General features: G+C 35.5%; 2 protein-coding genes across 2 annotated transcripts; one reads left to right on the top strand and one right to left on the bottom strand.

The window, feature by feature from the left end:
- Window positions 1–533: 533 nt before the first annotated feature.
- LOC126700283 (zinc transporter 8-like) lies at window positions 534–3,613 on the top strand. The gene is made up of 3 exons (XM_050398361.1): window positions 534–1,165; window positions 2,140–2,289; window positions 3,041–3,613. Exons 1-3 carry the CDS (start codon window positions 560–562, stop codon window positions 3,344–3,346), a joined length of 1,062 nt encoding a protein of 353 aa, XP_050254318.1. The 5' UTR covers window positions 534–559; the 3' UTR covers window positions 3,347–3,613.
- A 1,932-nt stretch (window positions 3,614–5,545) lies between these two features.
- LOC126701102 (receptor-like protein 7) lies at window positions 5,546–8,473 on the bottom strand. Its single transcript, XM_050399238.1, has one exon. The coding sequence runs from the start codon at window positions 8,471–8,473 to the stop codon at window positions 5,546–5,548; it is 2,928 nt and encodes a 975-aa protein (XP_050255195.1).
- Window positions 8,474–16,916: the final 8,443 nt, after the last annotated feature.

The following is a 16,916-nucleotide window of genomic DNA, read 5'->3' as shown; positions in this document are numbered from 1 at the left end:
ACGAATCCTAGATCCATAATTTTAGTATTTGTTAGTTGTGACTACTTCAAATACGGTTTCCTCATATTACCTTCAAGTTTAAAAAAAGCACATAATCAAAAATTACAAATTTGCTTCCTAATTCATAGAGGAATGACCTCATTATTTCTTCACCATTAGCAATGTAATTAGCATAGATTGATTTATTCCACGAACGCCATCAAAGGTATCCAAATCTTGCATGTACAAATTGACCAATTTAACCCTGTCATTTCTCATCAATACATTCACACACAACACAAACAAAATGAAACCCAGATACCCTCTTTTCGTAATCTTAGATCTAATCTATTTCCCAACATTGCTTTCCCTATTTTCTTTTCCAAATGTCATTACAATTCAAGCTAACTAAACAAAGCATCACAGTCAAATTATGGGTAACACAGGTCGTCATTTTTTTTTTTCACTTTCAAGTTTACACATTAACACACAAATACACACTATATTAAGACCTCTCTTTCCCTCGTACCCCTTTCATGCTCCTCTCTAATTCCTTGGCCTTTCTTTAACAAACACTACAATGGCCAAGCTTCAACAACTCCTCATCACACTCTTTTGCATTCTCTTCCTACTCCCATCTTCGGTTTTTGGAGAGTGCACTTGTGATGAGGAGGATGAAGTAGAAGACAAGTCCCAAGCTCTCAAATATAAAATAGCTGCTTTTGTTTCCATACTTCTAGCGAGTGCACTTGGGGTTTGTATTCCATTACTTGGAAGGACAGTACCAGCTTTGCGACCCGAGAAGGAAATCTTCTTCCTAATCAAGGCTTTTGCTGCCGGTGTGATATTGTCAACTGGGTTCATCCATGTACTTCCCGATGCTTTCGAGAACTTGACGTCGCCATGTCTGAATGAGAGCCCGTGGCAGGATTTTCCATTCACGGGATTCGTGGCGATGATGAGTGCAATTGGAACTTTAATGGTTGATAGCATTGCGACTTCTTATTACAAGAAGTCTCAATCGGACAAGGTTCAGCAGGAGATTGGAGATTCGGAGAAGGAAGGAGGACAGGAGGGTCCCTTACACGTTGATACACATACAACTCATGGTCATTCTCATGGTTCAGCTACTTTGCTTCTCAATTCGGCTACATCAGACCTTATGAGGCATCGTGTCATAACGCAGGTAGTTTGTGTGTTTTTATGGTAACGTTTTTGGATTTGTTTGCACAATGCAAATTGAATTAGTGGCCCATTTAGTTATGTAGTTTATTATTTTAAACTATGAAGTGGTGGTACTAATGGTGAAATATTGATTTTGAGATCATGGAAGAATTTCTTCTCAAAAAAAGAAAAGAAAAAAAAGAGAGAGATCATGGAAGAATTAAGGTTATGTTTGTTTATAATTTTGTTTTCTATTTTCAAAATCTTGTTTTTGAGAATATAAATAAAAAATTATTTTCATGTATTTTTGAAATAAAAAACATGTTTGGTTAGTTGAAATTAAAACAATAGTTTTTTGAAGAAAAAATAGAAAATACTAAAATATGTTATTAATAGGATTTGAATTTTAATGCAAACTCATTAAATGAGATAGATTCATTAAATTAAATGTTTGTTATCATTGACTTTTGAAAATTAAAAACTAAACATAGTCTTTTGCATATTTTCAATTTCCTTCACAAATTGAGTTTTGAAAACAGTTTTTGTTTTCTGTCCATTTTAGGTTGCCAAATAAGTTTTTTAGTTTTTAAAATAAAAAATTGCTTTTGGAAACAGAAAATAATGGAAAAAAACAGTTACCAAATATACTCTAAAGCTGCGTTTGGATTGCATTGAAAATCAGCGCGTTTGCATTTTTTTCCTTTTTTTTTTTTTTTTTCACGCGTTTTTCAGACGTGTGGTTACTGTTCATGTACTGTTCAATGAACAGTAACCGCAAATTTTGACTTTTCAAACTTTTTTTAGCTAATCAGAGCACATCGTGTACTGTTTACGGACCCACAAATTTTACTTTTCAGCAACTTTTTCATTAAAAATGAGTCCTACGGTACTATTCACACATTTAAAAATTATTTTGCTACAGTGTTTTTCAGTTTTCAGTTTTCAGCTGTATCCAAACGGAGCCTAAGTGTTTAATTAAGCTTGTGATTATATCAGGTTTTGGAGTTGGGGATTGTGGTACATTCAGTCATAATTGGAATTTCTGTGGGTACTTCTATGAATCCCGAAACAATAAAGCCTCTTGTAGGTGCATTGACCTTCCATCAGTTTTTTGAGGGCATGGGACTTGGTGGATGCATCGCTCAGGTAATATCACCATACGTGTATATATTACCTATTTATTGTTTTCAAAATTATAAAATCTATACTAATTATTCGTTTTAAAGAAACACATTTTTATTCGGACTGTATTGATTTTTGATTGACTTTCATCCAATTTTGAATAAGTTCGTTTGTTAAAATTTTCAGCTCATATTTGGTAGGAAGTATTTTTCAATTGTTTAACAAAATGCCTTAGTTTTTTTTTTTTTTGAAAGGGCCTTAGTTTAAGTTTTCAAAGAACTTTTATGAGTCTAATTTATTCTAATTAGTCTTGGATAAATAATTATATGAATGTGTTATATTTTTATGATATGATTAAATTAGTTTAGATTAAGATTAATTATGATTAGTTTTTTAGATAACTAAATTAAATGATGCTAGCATATACTCTCTTTTATTTAATTTGAATTTTATCTTATACAAATTCAGATCTAGTCAATGAATACATTAAAATATCTATCATGATTTTCTAAATTTCAAATTGGTTTTTTATTTAAAAAACAAGTTTCAAATTTTTAGCTAGTCTGACTAAACAACTAAAAATTAGTATGTCCGTAACTCATACAAGTTTTGCACGTGACCAGTGAATATGCTTTAAGAATAGTATGTACGCTAGGTTGTATAGCTTTCTTCCCAGTTACCTTAGTTGCTTGTTAATCTGTTTTGTGCATTGTTTATGTCTGCATTAGCTGGTGTATTAAATCATTCTGTATAACATGCACTTGTGCGTTTATAGGCAAAATTCAAGAGCAAAGCTGTTGCAATTATGTCACTATTCTTCTCCCTTACAACCCCAATTGGGATTGTAATTGGACTAGCAATATCTAGTGTTTACAGTGAGAGCAGCCCAACTGCTCTAATAGTTCAAGGGATTTTTGATTCGGCATCAGCTGGGATCTTAATCTATATGGCGCTTGTGGATCTTCTTGCGGCGGATTTTATGAGCGAAAGGATGCAAAACAATGGAAGGCTTCAAATAGGAGCAAACGTAGCACTTCTTCTTGGGACTGGTCTTATGACTCTCTTAGCCAAATGGGCTTGATGTTGTCTTAATGTCCTGTGAAATATAGTGTAATACCTTTGTATAACCGTGAGTAATGATCTCAATCCTTCTCAATTTCCTGCGAATATAAAATTTTGCCATAGGTTCTCATTAAGATAAGGTCACATCAAGCTCTTGAAACCATCTGGAAGTACATGAATGGAATTTTGATAGATAATATCACATCACACCGTCAACAAAGGCCTTGATCATGAATAAGATGTCCTTCTAGTTCTTGGGACGTAATAGCAGCAAGTTTATTTGTGAGCTCTTGTTCCTCGTCACATTCTTTATCCTCTTTTACACCATATGCAAAATTGTAAGAACCTTTCATTGCATGCAACCAACCGAAACTGTCTTTCATGAAAAAAAAAAAAATTAAAAAAAAAAAAATTCAGGGGTTCTACCCGTGGAGAAACTAGAGAACCAAGCCATCCTCATCTAATGGTTCTCCAACCTAGACCAGGCGAACAGGTTGTGGTGATTCAGTTTTGGTTCAATCTAGCCGAGTTCAGGTCAAATTGAGTTCTAGTGAAAAATAGGTCATCCAAAACGGATTGTAAAACATATGACCATATTTGGTCTTTTGACGGTCGGATCAATCGAGTATAATCCAAATTTTATTTCATATACAAAAAATAAATATATAAATTATACAAGAACAGATAATTAAGATACTAAAATTTATATAAAGTTAAATAACACAGTAATCCAGCAAAGAAAGAAAAGTGAAAAGAACAGAACTTGAAAAAGAAATTTGATAATATTTGTTTTTGTCTTCCTTTTAATATGTACAATAAAAATATATATATATATATATATATATATAAATACCAAAAAAATAAAAGTTAAATTTTACATTAATTTTTAAGTTTATACATCCAAAGTTCATCAAGATTAAATTGAAACCTTGAGCCTCGACCAAGTGAAGCCCCTTTTGTAAAAATGTTAGTCTAATTTTATTGGATGCAAGGTGGGAAGTATATTGCCTGAATGGCATACATAGAAGTCAACAATATGGTTAATGGGCTTATATTACTACTGAGTACCGACCAATTAAAAAAGAGATGGAAGTTAAAGCTACCAACCAAGACCTGACATATATTTTTTCTTGGTGCCTTTCTTGATTTTTACTTTTTAATGCATCCATGGAGAAAGAGAGAACGGATTTTTTTTTTTTTTTTTTTTTTAATGAACAAGTAACACTTGAATTTTAAGTGAGACTTTTTTTCTTTTTTTTAAGTATTGTCTTCAGTTGGATATTCTAATTGCATCTTTGTTGTTACAGCTTCCAAATCCTTCAGCTTCTAATGGAATGAGAAATAATAGTTCTTGTTCCATCCACCATAGCTAGAAGATGACGAATAGCTGTGACTCAATCTAACCCATGACAGTCTCAATAGGGTGTTGAGCATGGTTAGGCCTGCCTCCTCAACCAATGATGTCGTAGCTACATTTAAATCAGTAAGCTCACAGAGAGATATTTGCTTGGGGTTCCTCTGCGCATTGGATTGCTTCCTTGCTTGGTATTTAAGTTTTGAGTGTTTCTTGTTAGGTACTCTTAGAGCGATTTCAGGATGAGTTTAGAGTGATACCCATTGGGATGAGCTACAACCTTTTTGGCTCTACTTCACTGACCTCTGCTTCTTTGAAGTTTTCTCTTATAATGCATTTAAATGGCAGCCATCATTTCAACCTTGCATCCCTTGAGTCTCTTATATATGAAACCACAAGCAAATATATAATTAATAAATAAATAAGCACAAACCTCTCGCCTTTATTCATCGTAATCACCATAATTTTTTACATCTAGTATGTAGTGCTACATATTATTTCATCCCCTCCCCTCACTCAAAAACCATAAATGACAGACATGTACAATAGACATGAGTGACAAGCGGACACAAATTCTTATTCATGAAGGAAAAACTGCATGAACAAATTTAGTTTTTTTTTTTTTTTTGGTAATTCAGCTTTTATTCATTGAAACAAACACATATATTACAACGGGAAATTCCAAAATAAACCAGCATAGGGAAACCTCCCTGCTACAGCAACCAGAAAACAAAACTATAAAACCAAAGCAAGCCAAAACAAATGGCAAAGCAAAACACAGTAATAACTGCACTAACAACTAAACAAAACATCCATAAGGCATACCAAAAAAAATTTAAAAAAAAAACAAAGTTTCTGTATCCCCTACTTTTTTTTTCCTTTGCTGGCTTTTGGTTGCCTAATTCCAAAATTCTTCAAAAACCAGTCATGTTTCCTAGTGATCACAATGTGTCCAATAACCACTCCAATTATAAAACCGCTTCCATACCCTATCACAACAATTTTCCAATCAAATTCAATTAAAGATCCCGATTCCTGATTATCTGTGGAGGCTGAAAGAGGTGGTAAAAAGGCTTTAGGACCTTCACATTTTCTTGATAATTGGTTTCCACATAATCCTAAATTTCCTTCAAATGAATTGTTTAGGAAGGTATCAAATTGGTTCCCTCTCGGTACAGGTCCGGTGAAGTTGTTATAAGACACATTAAAGAATGAAAGGTAAGTGAGTTGTGCTAGTTGCTGAGGGATCTTTCCTGAGAGTTTGTTTAGAGAAAGGTCTAAGGACTCCAGTTGTGTTAGGTTTCCCATGGCTGATGGGATGTGACCTGAGAGTAAGTTGTTGGAAAGGTCGAGTGCAATAAGCCCCTTCAACGTCCCAATGGATTCTGGAATCTCACCTTCAAATCTGTTACCAGAGAAGTCCAAGAGCGCAAAGACTGCTATGATCTTGGCATATTCTGTCCTCAAACCTTTGTTCTTAACTATTATTGAGTAGTCATAATAATCACGCGCCATCATTGGGAAACTTAAATAAGCAGGCATCTTGTTAGTTGGCCCCATATTAAAACTGATGTCTGCTTGCAAGTAAGTCAATTGCTCTGCATCTGTAATTTTCATGGAATTGAAGCTATTGAAGTATTCAGAAGGCAAATTACCAACAAAGTCATTATAAGACAGATCAATGATGCGCAATTTAGGGAAGGTAGACTTGAAGTAAGGACTTTCAATGGCACCATGGAATTTATTAAATCGTAGAATGAGAATCTTCAATTCAGGAAGAGTCCCCAACCAAAAGGGGAAAGTATCAGTAATTTGGTTGTGTCCGAGATCAAGAATCTCCAACATTGCACACTTTGACATTGATCTTGGGATCAGCCCCTTCAACTTGTTTTGGCCCAAGTTAATCATCCTTAATTTACTCCCATGTGTCCAAGTTTGAGGAATGATGCCATGAAAGTTGTTGCTTCCTAAATTCAGTATTGACAGAGAATTACTCAAGTTTCCCAAACATTCTGGAATTTGGCCACTTAAGTTGTTCTTAGACAAATCAAGAACTTGTAGCAAAGTTTGATTGCAAATCAATGGTGGGATTTCTCCTGTCATTGAGTTGTTTGAGATTATATAAGACACGGTAGACAATGGTGGAACTGGGAGTAATCCTTGGATTCTATTTGAATCAATTTTCAGAATTAACAAACTAGACCATGGAAGAACAAGAGGAGATTGGTCAAAGCCTGTTAGAAAGTTGTGAGAGAGGTCCAAATTCTGCAGGGTTTCTTTACCTGTTTCCAAAAACCATTGGGGCACAAGGCCATGGATATTGTTATAAGACAGGTCCACGTACATCAACCTATCCAGATTTTGTAAATATTGTGGGAACTCACTTAGATTGCATGAAGCCAAACTCAACGTCATTAAGTTTGGAAAAGAAGCACTGGAATTGATTTTTCCTAGCAAAGATAGTTTGTTGAATGATAGACTGAGGATTGTTAAATTTTTTAACACATGCAACGAGTCTATCTCCATTGTACCACTCAAATTATTGAAAGAAAGGTCAAGATTCATAAGATTCTCGAGTCTAGATATTGAGCTTGGAATTGGACCTTGAAACTTATTGGATTCAAGGTTCAGTGAAGTTAATCTGGTCAGGTTCATAAGGTTAAATGGGATTGGACCAGCAAAACCATTAGAGCCTAGATCCAAGGAAGCAAGATGGTTCAAATTAGCAAAAGAAGGTAAATTGCCCCTAAAAGAATTACCTGAAAGCGCCATAACAGTAAGCTTGGAAAGGTTACCTATTGAAGGCGGAACAAACCCTGAGAAATTGTTGAAACCGAGAGACAATTGTTCCAAGGAACCAAGGTTTCCGATTGAAGCAGGTATCTCACCAGACAATCCTGTTCCCATAACATACAAATAGTTAAGGTGACTGGTCCGATTAAAGTCAGGCAAGTTACCGGTAAGACCTGGATTCTGCACCAAATGTAAAAATTCTGCATTTGGTAGCTGGAAAATATTAGTCGGAAGTTCCCCAAGCAATCCACAGCTGGTGAGCATGAGAGAGGACAACGATGACATATTAGCCAATAAACTTGGCACAGGGTAAGGTATGTTTACCAAAGAGAGGGACAATTCTTCTAGGAAAGTTAAGTTTTGTACTAGGCTTTCAAAATGAGGCCTTTTGAGTTCTAACAACCGTTTAGAAGATGGATCAAAACTAAACATACCACAAAAACTGCAGGAAGATGGATGAGAGTTGCAGGATAGATCAAGGGAAGACAATTTGGATAACCGTGAAATTTCCAATGGAATTTGACCAGCAAAGAAGGAATCAGAGAGTCTGAGATATTTAAGTTTTGAAAGATTGCCTATGCTAGATGGGATTTGAGAGAAGTTGAAGTTATTGTAGCTGAGATCAAGTAGTTGAAGGTGAACAAGTTGGAATAGGCTGCTGCTAGAGTTGATGGAACCATAGAGGCAACTGTTGATGAGTTCAAGGCCAATCACATGACCAGTTTTCTTGTCACAATCAACCCCGACCCACGAGCAACAACTGCTATTTTCAAGAGTCCATGATGCAACCGGATGAAGATAATCATCATAAAAAAATCTACAGGTGGAGTTGTTGATGATAAAGCTTTCCTTGAATTGCAACAAGGCAGACCTCTCATCTGCGTGACACAATGGATGCATAGAAGATAAAGAGTAACTGAGTTGAAAAGTTAAAAGTAAGAGAAGTGAGAAAATGGGAAGTGAGCTCAAGAACATGAAGTAAGATGGTGTTAGACTCATATTTCCTGAATAAGGCAGACCTCTCATTTAGCACTACTTTATGTTTAGTACAAACTCTTGGATAAGCAAGGAAATGAGTGAATGGAGCTTTTATAAACCATGGCCCTTGGGCAACTCTTCTACAATGATATAGAAAGCTGAAGGAAAACACGAACAAAACAGGCAAGGAAATCACACTCCAAAAGATGAGAACTTACTTGCATCAAGTTTATTCACAGACTATATATAAGTGAAGTCTTTGTCTCACTCTCACAGTTTGGTCAAGCCAATGAAATGAGTGTGGAATATGGAATTGCAACCAAAGAACACAAAAAATGGTGGATCCCTAAATTATGGTTGTATACGGCAAACTATATTACGTCCCCCTCTCCTCATAAAATGGATCACAAAATGTTAGAGGAATTTCATTTTAAGTTTTTGAACTTTCCTTGAAGGGACTAGGGGCTATCCTTCCTCACGTTGGAACTTTCCTTGAAGGAAGGGACTAAGGAGCTAAGAATTTCCCAACTTTTACTTAATTTCTTTCTGGTAAGAAAATATCATAATTCCCAACAAAGATGAGGTCTATAATTAGCACCGTGACCCGTTTGCTCATAAGAGATAAAACTGTCAAGAAAACAAAGGATTCATGAAAGTAATTGTTTTTTTCTTTTTTCCTGCTGGAGAGTCGATTGTAATTGTGTTGAGCCAATTATTTCCCATTTTTTCCAGCTCGTCTTTTTACAGGGTTTTAATTTTGTTTGTCTCATCTGAAAACAAATATAAAGGTTTTTTTTTTTTTTTTTAATTAAGGCAAAAATTCATGTTCACATTATGGGTCAAATTGAGTTGAGTGCTCAACCCAACCACATCCGGTCGAGGAGAACAAAACCTATTGTTTGGAACCATGTACATGTTCACACTTCTTCTAAGACTCTATCTAAGGGATAAGTGTTGCATTCGGCATATGCCAAGTTTGGCGCCATTAATTACTTGGACTTGACGCCTTCAAGACTTATTAAAATATATTTTAATGGTTAACTTAATATACCATCCTGATTTCTTTGATAGTGTTAGTTTATTTTAATAAAATAAATAAATAAATTTATATAATAAATTTATTGTTACAAAATTATATCATATACTATACTATATAATTAAAACAGAGTTTTAAAAGTCATGGTTAAGGCAAGTGGTTTTCCTATTTGAATCATGATTGTCATATATCTTTGGACTAAATAATAACGATTTTTAAAATAAAAAAAACACCGTTTATTATTAAACAAAACACAAAAAAAAAGGGGACAACACCGTAATTGTTGCGATCAAATTTTCCTGGGCTGCTTTATCAATTTTTACTGTAAACACAAAAGCTTAATTTTTGTTATTAACATTTTTTGTTTCCTTCACTTTTTTCCTATTACAGCTAATGAATTACGTTGAACGTTATCAATTATCATGTCACTTTTTGTTTCGTTTTTTCTATTAAACTATTTCGGTTATTCTATTACTTATTTCATTTTTTTTCCTCTTCGTGGAAGGTCTTAGAACGTGTTCCGCTTGTGATGCATCAAAGCAATTATTTTTCAATTTTCTTAGGACTCTGTGTTATTGCAACACCTATAGCTATGTTACTCTAGGAAACTCACAATCCCATGCTTACTCACTAAACCTAAACAATAACCCATCTCCTATTTGTAAAGGCAGCAGATGCAGAGCAAGGTGCAGAGCAGAAGGCAAAGGTTCATGAGCTGCAGAAACGGCATGTAGTTTAGTAGCATGTTTGTAAAACTACCTGTAGCTTAGTGTAAATCATTAATAGCTGATTTAGTTATGGTTAATGGCCACGTGTATAGTCTTGATTGGATCTTTTGATAGTTTGTTAATCCTGCTGAAATCTCGTGGGTTAATTAGGATAGATTAGCTATAACAAGGCGTGTGTATATATATATATATATATATATATATCTATGAAGCATGGGTGCATTTCCAGATTCGAGTGCAAGTGCGAGACTCGGCAATTTTTTAAAAAGTAAGGTGCAGGTGCAACGGGTTGCGATGATTAAAAATTTATTAAAATTATTTTTATTTTTATTTTCTATATATTTTTACTATTAAAATATTCTTAAAAAACACATTATTATGACCTGGTACACAAAACAAAGAAAAAAGAAGGCAAGAAACACAAAACAAAAAAGAAAACACATAAGAAGCAATAAATATTCAGAATAAAATTAAGGACATATTTAGGATGTTTGGGTTTCATTCAAAACCGATTTCGGCTGTTTTAGCATGGTTCAAGGCCGATTTCGGCCTTTTTCAGTCGTTTCGGTCGATTTTGACTGATATGGTCAGTTTCAGCCACTGGCTGATACAACCTAATTTTGGCTAAATCAGCGCGAATCAAAGTCGAATCCAAAAAAAAAAAAAAAAAAAAAAAAAAAAAAAAAAAAAAAAAAAAAAAAACACAGCACTGATGTGCGGGCAATGGCGTTGGTGGCCGCACCTCACGTCGGGCTGCGTCGGACTCCGGTGCAGCACCCTCCTAGTTGCGTTGGTGCTTCCTAGATATAGATATATATATATATATATATATATATATAGTGTGATAATACAAAATCTCATTTTCCTTGGATTCTCTCAATTCTCTCTAGAATTAAGGTTTTCTTTCTTGGTATCAGAGCCATCAATGGTGTCCTTTGCAAGTTCAACTTCTTCTACTTTGAGTTCAAGCACAAGTACAAGTACACACACTTCAATTTCTACTCATGAAGTTAATCCTTCGTTGCTGCTTCTATCTAACATGGCAAGTATGATGATAGTAAAGCTTGATTACAACAACTATTTGGTTTGGAGACACCAAATTGAGGTGATTTTGGAAGCTTACTCAATGATCAACTTCATTGAAGACAATCTTGAAGCTCCAGATCCTCTTTTTAAGGATAGCTCAGGGAATTATACCATTGAAGCTAATCCAGAGTATACTCAATGGAGGAATCATGAACAAACACTGTTCACTTTCATCAATTTTACTCTCTCCCTATCAATCTTGGCTCTCATAGTAGGTTAGAAATCTGGTAGAGGAGTCTGGAAGATCTTGGAGAAACGTTTTGCTTCTGTTTCTCGATCTCACATTCTCTGCTTAAGGAATGAACTAATAAGCCTCAAGAAAGGTTTAGAGAGCATGAACACTTTCTTTCAAAGAAACAAAGAAATTCGTGATAAGCTTCGTGTAGTGACAGTTTGTGTTGATGTGGAAGAGCTTATTTATTTAGCTCTTGAAGCATTTCCACCAGAATATGATGCATTTTGTTCTACCATACAAACTAGAAGTGATGTAGTTACAATTGAAGAGTTGAATCCTCTGCTCAATGCAAAAGAAACATCCATCAAGAAAGGTCTGATATTTGAGATTCATCTTCATTGGCTATGGCAGTTAATCGGTTCAATCAATCTTTCTATAGAGGAAGGGGAAAGAATGCCAACAATCTTGGTCATGGTAATGGAAGAGGTAATAGCAATGGTCAATTCTTTGGTGGTCAATCTAATCAATTTACTACTGGCTAGTCTCAATTCTTTGGCCAATCCTACAATGGTCAAGGTCAGTTTTCCCCTTCCGCTCAATCCAAGTCTAATTTTCAACAAGGTCAAAGGCCAGTGTGTCAGATTTGTGGTGAGAATGGCCATATTGCTCTGAGGATTGTTATCATAGGATGAATTTTGCTTATCAAGGGAGATATCCTCTAGCTAAGCTTGCTTCAAAGGTTGCAAGTTCAATGGCTGCACATTCAGGCCCTTCTTCAAACCAAAATTGGCTCACTGACACAAGTGCTTCTGATCATATTACACTAGACTTGGCTCAGCTCTCTCTACATCAACAACCTACAGCTGGTAAGACTATTATAGTAGGTAATGGGCAAGAATTACTAGTTACTCATATTGGGAATGGTAAGCTTCTTACTCCTTTACACAATTTCAACCTTAATAACATCCTTTGGGTACCACAGATTGCTTCAAATTTACTTTCAGTGCATAAGCTTTGTTTACAAAATAGTGCCTTTTGTTATTTTAATTAAAGATGGGGTCCATCCTATTCCATCCTTTGCTTCTGTTTCATCTCCACCTACATCCTCTTTCAATTCCAAGTGTTTTGTTGTTGTTTCTGCTCAGGCCTTGCTTTGGCACCAAAGACTTAGGCATCCTTGTTCCAAAATTTTACATTTTGCCTTAAATGATGTACCTTTTGTTAACATTTCTTCTTCTAGTGACATTTGCTCACAATGTGTTTCTTGTATAAGTGCTAAAATGCATAGATCTTCCTTTCCAAAACATGTATCTAGTACTACTTTTCCTTTGGAATTAATTCACTCTAATGTTTGGGGCCCCGTTCCTATTTATGTGCTTGATCACAGGTTTTATATGATATTTGTTGATAATTTTACTAGTTTTACATGGCTATTTTTTCTTAAACTGAAATTTGATGTCTTTAGTGTGTTTGTTCATTTTAAGTCTCTTGTTGAGGATCAATTTAATACCAAAATCAAAACTTTAAGGACTGATGGTGGTGGTGAATTTTTTAATCACAAATTTAAGTCCTTTTGTCTAGATAATGATATTTCTCATCAACTTCCATGTCCTTACACTCCTTAACAAAATGGGGTGGCTGAAAGGAAACATAGGCATATTGTTGAGATTGGTTTAGCTATGCTTCATAAGACTAATCTATGCTTTCAGTACTGCTGTCTATCTTCTTAATAGGATTCCCTCTTCTGCCCTTAATTTTGTATCTCCTTGGCAGAAACTGTATCTTAGGAAGCCTTCCTATCATGCTTTAAAGGTCTTTGGTTGTGCTTGTTTTCCTTTTTTGAAGCCTTACTCCTATCATAAGTTTGATCCCAAGTCTAGGTTATGTAACTTTTTGGGCTATCCTCCTCTTTCCAAAGGCTACATCTGTTCAGAGGTTTCCACTAAGAAAGTGTACATTTCCCCTCATTGTATCTTTCATGAAACCGTGTTTCCTTCCTTGTCAAATGTGGATTTTGTGCCTTCTTCACCTTCTTCCTCTCTTCTTGTTTTTAATCCTTGGTTAGCTACTTTGTTTCTTTTATTTGTTCCTTCAATTTTCTGGTTCCTCACATGACATTGCTTTGCCTAATCCTAATCATATTCTTGCTCCCAATGGTGTCACTACTGCCTCGCCTCATCCTGACCCTACTCTTGACATTAGTACAACTATTGACATCACTGCTTCCTTCCCTCCTCAAGACTCTACTCTTGCCCTTGTTCCCTCTATGTCTCCACCTATATCTGCCCCTAGTGTTCCTACCAATACTCACCCTATGCTTACCAGGTCTAAGAATGGTGTCTTTAAGCCCAAAGCCTATTCTGTTTAGGTTGACTATACTGCTACAAAGCCTCCCTCTTATGCTTTGGCTTCTAAGTTTTCTCATTGGGTTGATGCAATGAATTCAGAATTTACTAGTCTTCAGCGGCAGCATACTTGGTCTCTTATTCCTCTCCCTTATGGTAAGAATATGGTTGGTTGAAAATGGGTTTATAAAATTAAGAGGGATAGAAATGGTAATATTGCTAGGTATAAGGCAAGGTTGGTGGCCAATGGTTACTTTCAACAATACGGTTTGGATTATGTAGAGACATTTAGTCCTGTTGTCAAACCTGCCACTGTTAGAATTGTTCTTGCCTTCGCAGTGCAATTTGGCTAGTCTTTTAGGCAATTGGATGTGTCCAATTCTTTTCTTCATGGGTTTTTACATGAGGAGGTGTATATGTGTCAATCCCTAGGTTACAAGGACAACTTTAAGCTTGATCATGTGTGTCTCTTACATAAAGCTATCTCTGGCCTCAAGCAAGCTCCTAGGGCCTGGTTTGATAGTTTTACTTCTTAGCTGTTTCATCTTGAATTTCATGCCTCTTGTGTTGATAGTAATCTCTTCATTCTCATTCATTCCTCTCATATTGTGTATCTACTGCTTTATGTTGATGATATTATCATCACTGGCAATCATTCTTCTTTTGTTATTGAGATTGTGAGTCTACTTGGTGCTTCCTTTGCTCTTAAGGATCTTGGTTGCTTAAATTATTTTCTTGGGCTTCAAATTGAACACACAAATTCTGGTAACTGGAACAATTAGGAGATTCTATAGAAGAAATACGGGGTTATGCTTCCGGTGGCAACATGCTATGGGGTAGTAGGCCCTTTTGTTCATCAGTCCAAGTATGCTCAGGACTTGCTTACTAAGTTTCACATGCTTGACTGCAAGCCTTGCTCTAATCCTTGTGCCTCTAATCATCAATTTGTACCAGCTCATAGTCCTCCTCCCCCTGATCCTACTATCTATAGGAGTTTGGTTGGGGTTCTTCAGTATATGACCTTTACTAAACCTAATTTGTCCTATGCTGTGCAACAAGCATATTAGCTTATGAGCAAGTCTATTCAACATAATCTTATAGCAGCTAAGAGGATCCTCAAATATTTGAAAGGATCTTTACATATGGGGTTCAAAGGACAAAAAATCAACTCTTTAAAGTTTAAGGATAAAAGGCAAAGTTCATACAAATTTTAGAGACAAAAATAATATTTTAGCATAATTAAGAGGTATACGTTGGTCATAAGTTCAAGTATCTCTTTAGTCGGTAGATATAGACATATAGTAGGGGCAGGCTCAAAACTTTCCCTCTAGCTCAAAAGAAAATTTACTTCTTTTTCTCAAAAGGAAATCAAAAATCTAGGCTACTTGTCCCTACTCTCAGGGTCAGGGATACATGGTCGGTAGCAGATTTTAAATATTTTTGTTTAAAATGATGTGAAAATTGTGGTTTAAAAAGTATTGTAAAAACACTATTTAAGATATTCATAATGCAAAAAATGTGTTTGGTAGAATGTTCCTAATAATGTATTTTTAAATATAAAAAACATAATTGTGTGCTTAGTAGTGAACAACTGATGTCACATGTACATTAAAATTTTTATTATTTTATTTAATGAGAGAGAAACTCCCACTTATTATTGTTGCCCTCTATTCATTCTCTTCACAGAGACTCTGCATTTCCTTCATCTTTTTATGTGGGTCTCTTCTCTTCTCCAACTTGCAAAACCTGGAAAACAACTCAATACAAAATGTTTTTTTGCTTTTTATTTTCTCCTCCAATCCGAATTATTTAAATTCAAATGTTTTTTTTTTTTTTTGGGTTTGGCCTTTTTCTATTTGTTGTTGGTGTCAATGACTAATAGCAATTGTTGGTGTTAGTGGATCTAATAGTTTGGAGTATAATAATTGTATCTTTGGTGTTAGAAATTGCTTTCCTGATTGGGTTTTTTTGGTAAGCTCAACTCTTTTTTTTTTTTTGCTTACTGAAAGTTCAATTAGTGTATAAAATACTATGAATGTTTAGACCCCCAAATTACAAATTACCAATTCAAGCTTAATGTCAAACAATTAATGTGCGGAATATGAATATAAGCTTAAAACAGAATTGATGAACAATCTAAACTAAATAAAATCACATCCACGGCAAATATTAAATGGAAAAGATGAAGAGAGATGCAAACACAAGGACAACACTCGATGTGTTATCGAAGAGAAAACCGAAGCCCTCGACGTAAAACCTCTCCTCCTCCCTCCAAGCGGTAAACAATCCACTAAAGAATGTAGTTGGGATACATGAACAGTAAAAGACCTTCCAAGCCTAATCTACCCAATGTACTTAAGCCCTCCAAGCTCCTACTCCGACGAGGTTATGCTGAACCTATTTCTTCTTTAGCTTGCCGGATTCCATTACTTGACCATAGCATCTACCAATATGAAATTAGTCTCTTCTTAACTGCTTCCCAAACACCAAATGGCCTTCTCATAGATATGGGTATGGTGAGAAAAGGTTTTAGTAATGTACCTTTCAAGGATTTAACAATGGAGATGAAGAGAGTAGAGGAATTTGAAGAGTTTCTATGTGAAGATTATGGATGAATCAATCTTGTTTTTTTCTAAGGTTTCTCTCTCAAAATTCTCTTTGGAAGCTCTCTGAATATCGTGGGTATAAGGGTATATGTATAGTAGGGTGAAAAGGAATGTGAAAAGTCAATTTTTCCCAAACTGGGTGTTCTGGCGACTTGGCCTCGCGACTGGGTTGAGTCGCGAGTTCAAGTCGCGAGCTAACAGCCTGTCTAGCCTGGGACTTTTGTCCTATAGTGCAACAGTTGGTTAGCTCTGTCCAGCCTGGGACTTTTGTCCTATAGTGCAACAATTGGTGTGACTCTTCAACTTCTGGCATGCTTGGCACGTGTGCAACGTCTAACGGCTTGCAAGCCGTGAGCCACCCGTAAGAGCCAATCGCGAGTCCTTGCTTCTTTGCATAATCTTGAGGATTTCTTCACACTCTCTCACACACTACCCTTACATGATTCCCACCTAAATACAAGGTTACTAATTGCTAAAATACAAGCAAA

The sequence above is a fragment of the Quercus robur genome, chromosome 9 (assembly GCF_932294415.1).
Source record: "Quercus robur chromosome 9, dhQueRobu3.1, whole genome shotgun sequence".
Taxonomy (NCBI): Eukaryota; Viridiplantae; Streptophyta; class Magnoliopsida; order Fagales; family Fagaceae; genus Quercus; species Quercus robur.
The sequence above is the reverse complement of the archived record's forward strand: the minus strand, read 5'-3'. Positions and strand labels throughout refer to the sequence as shown.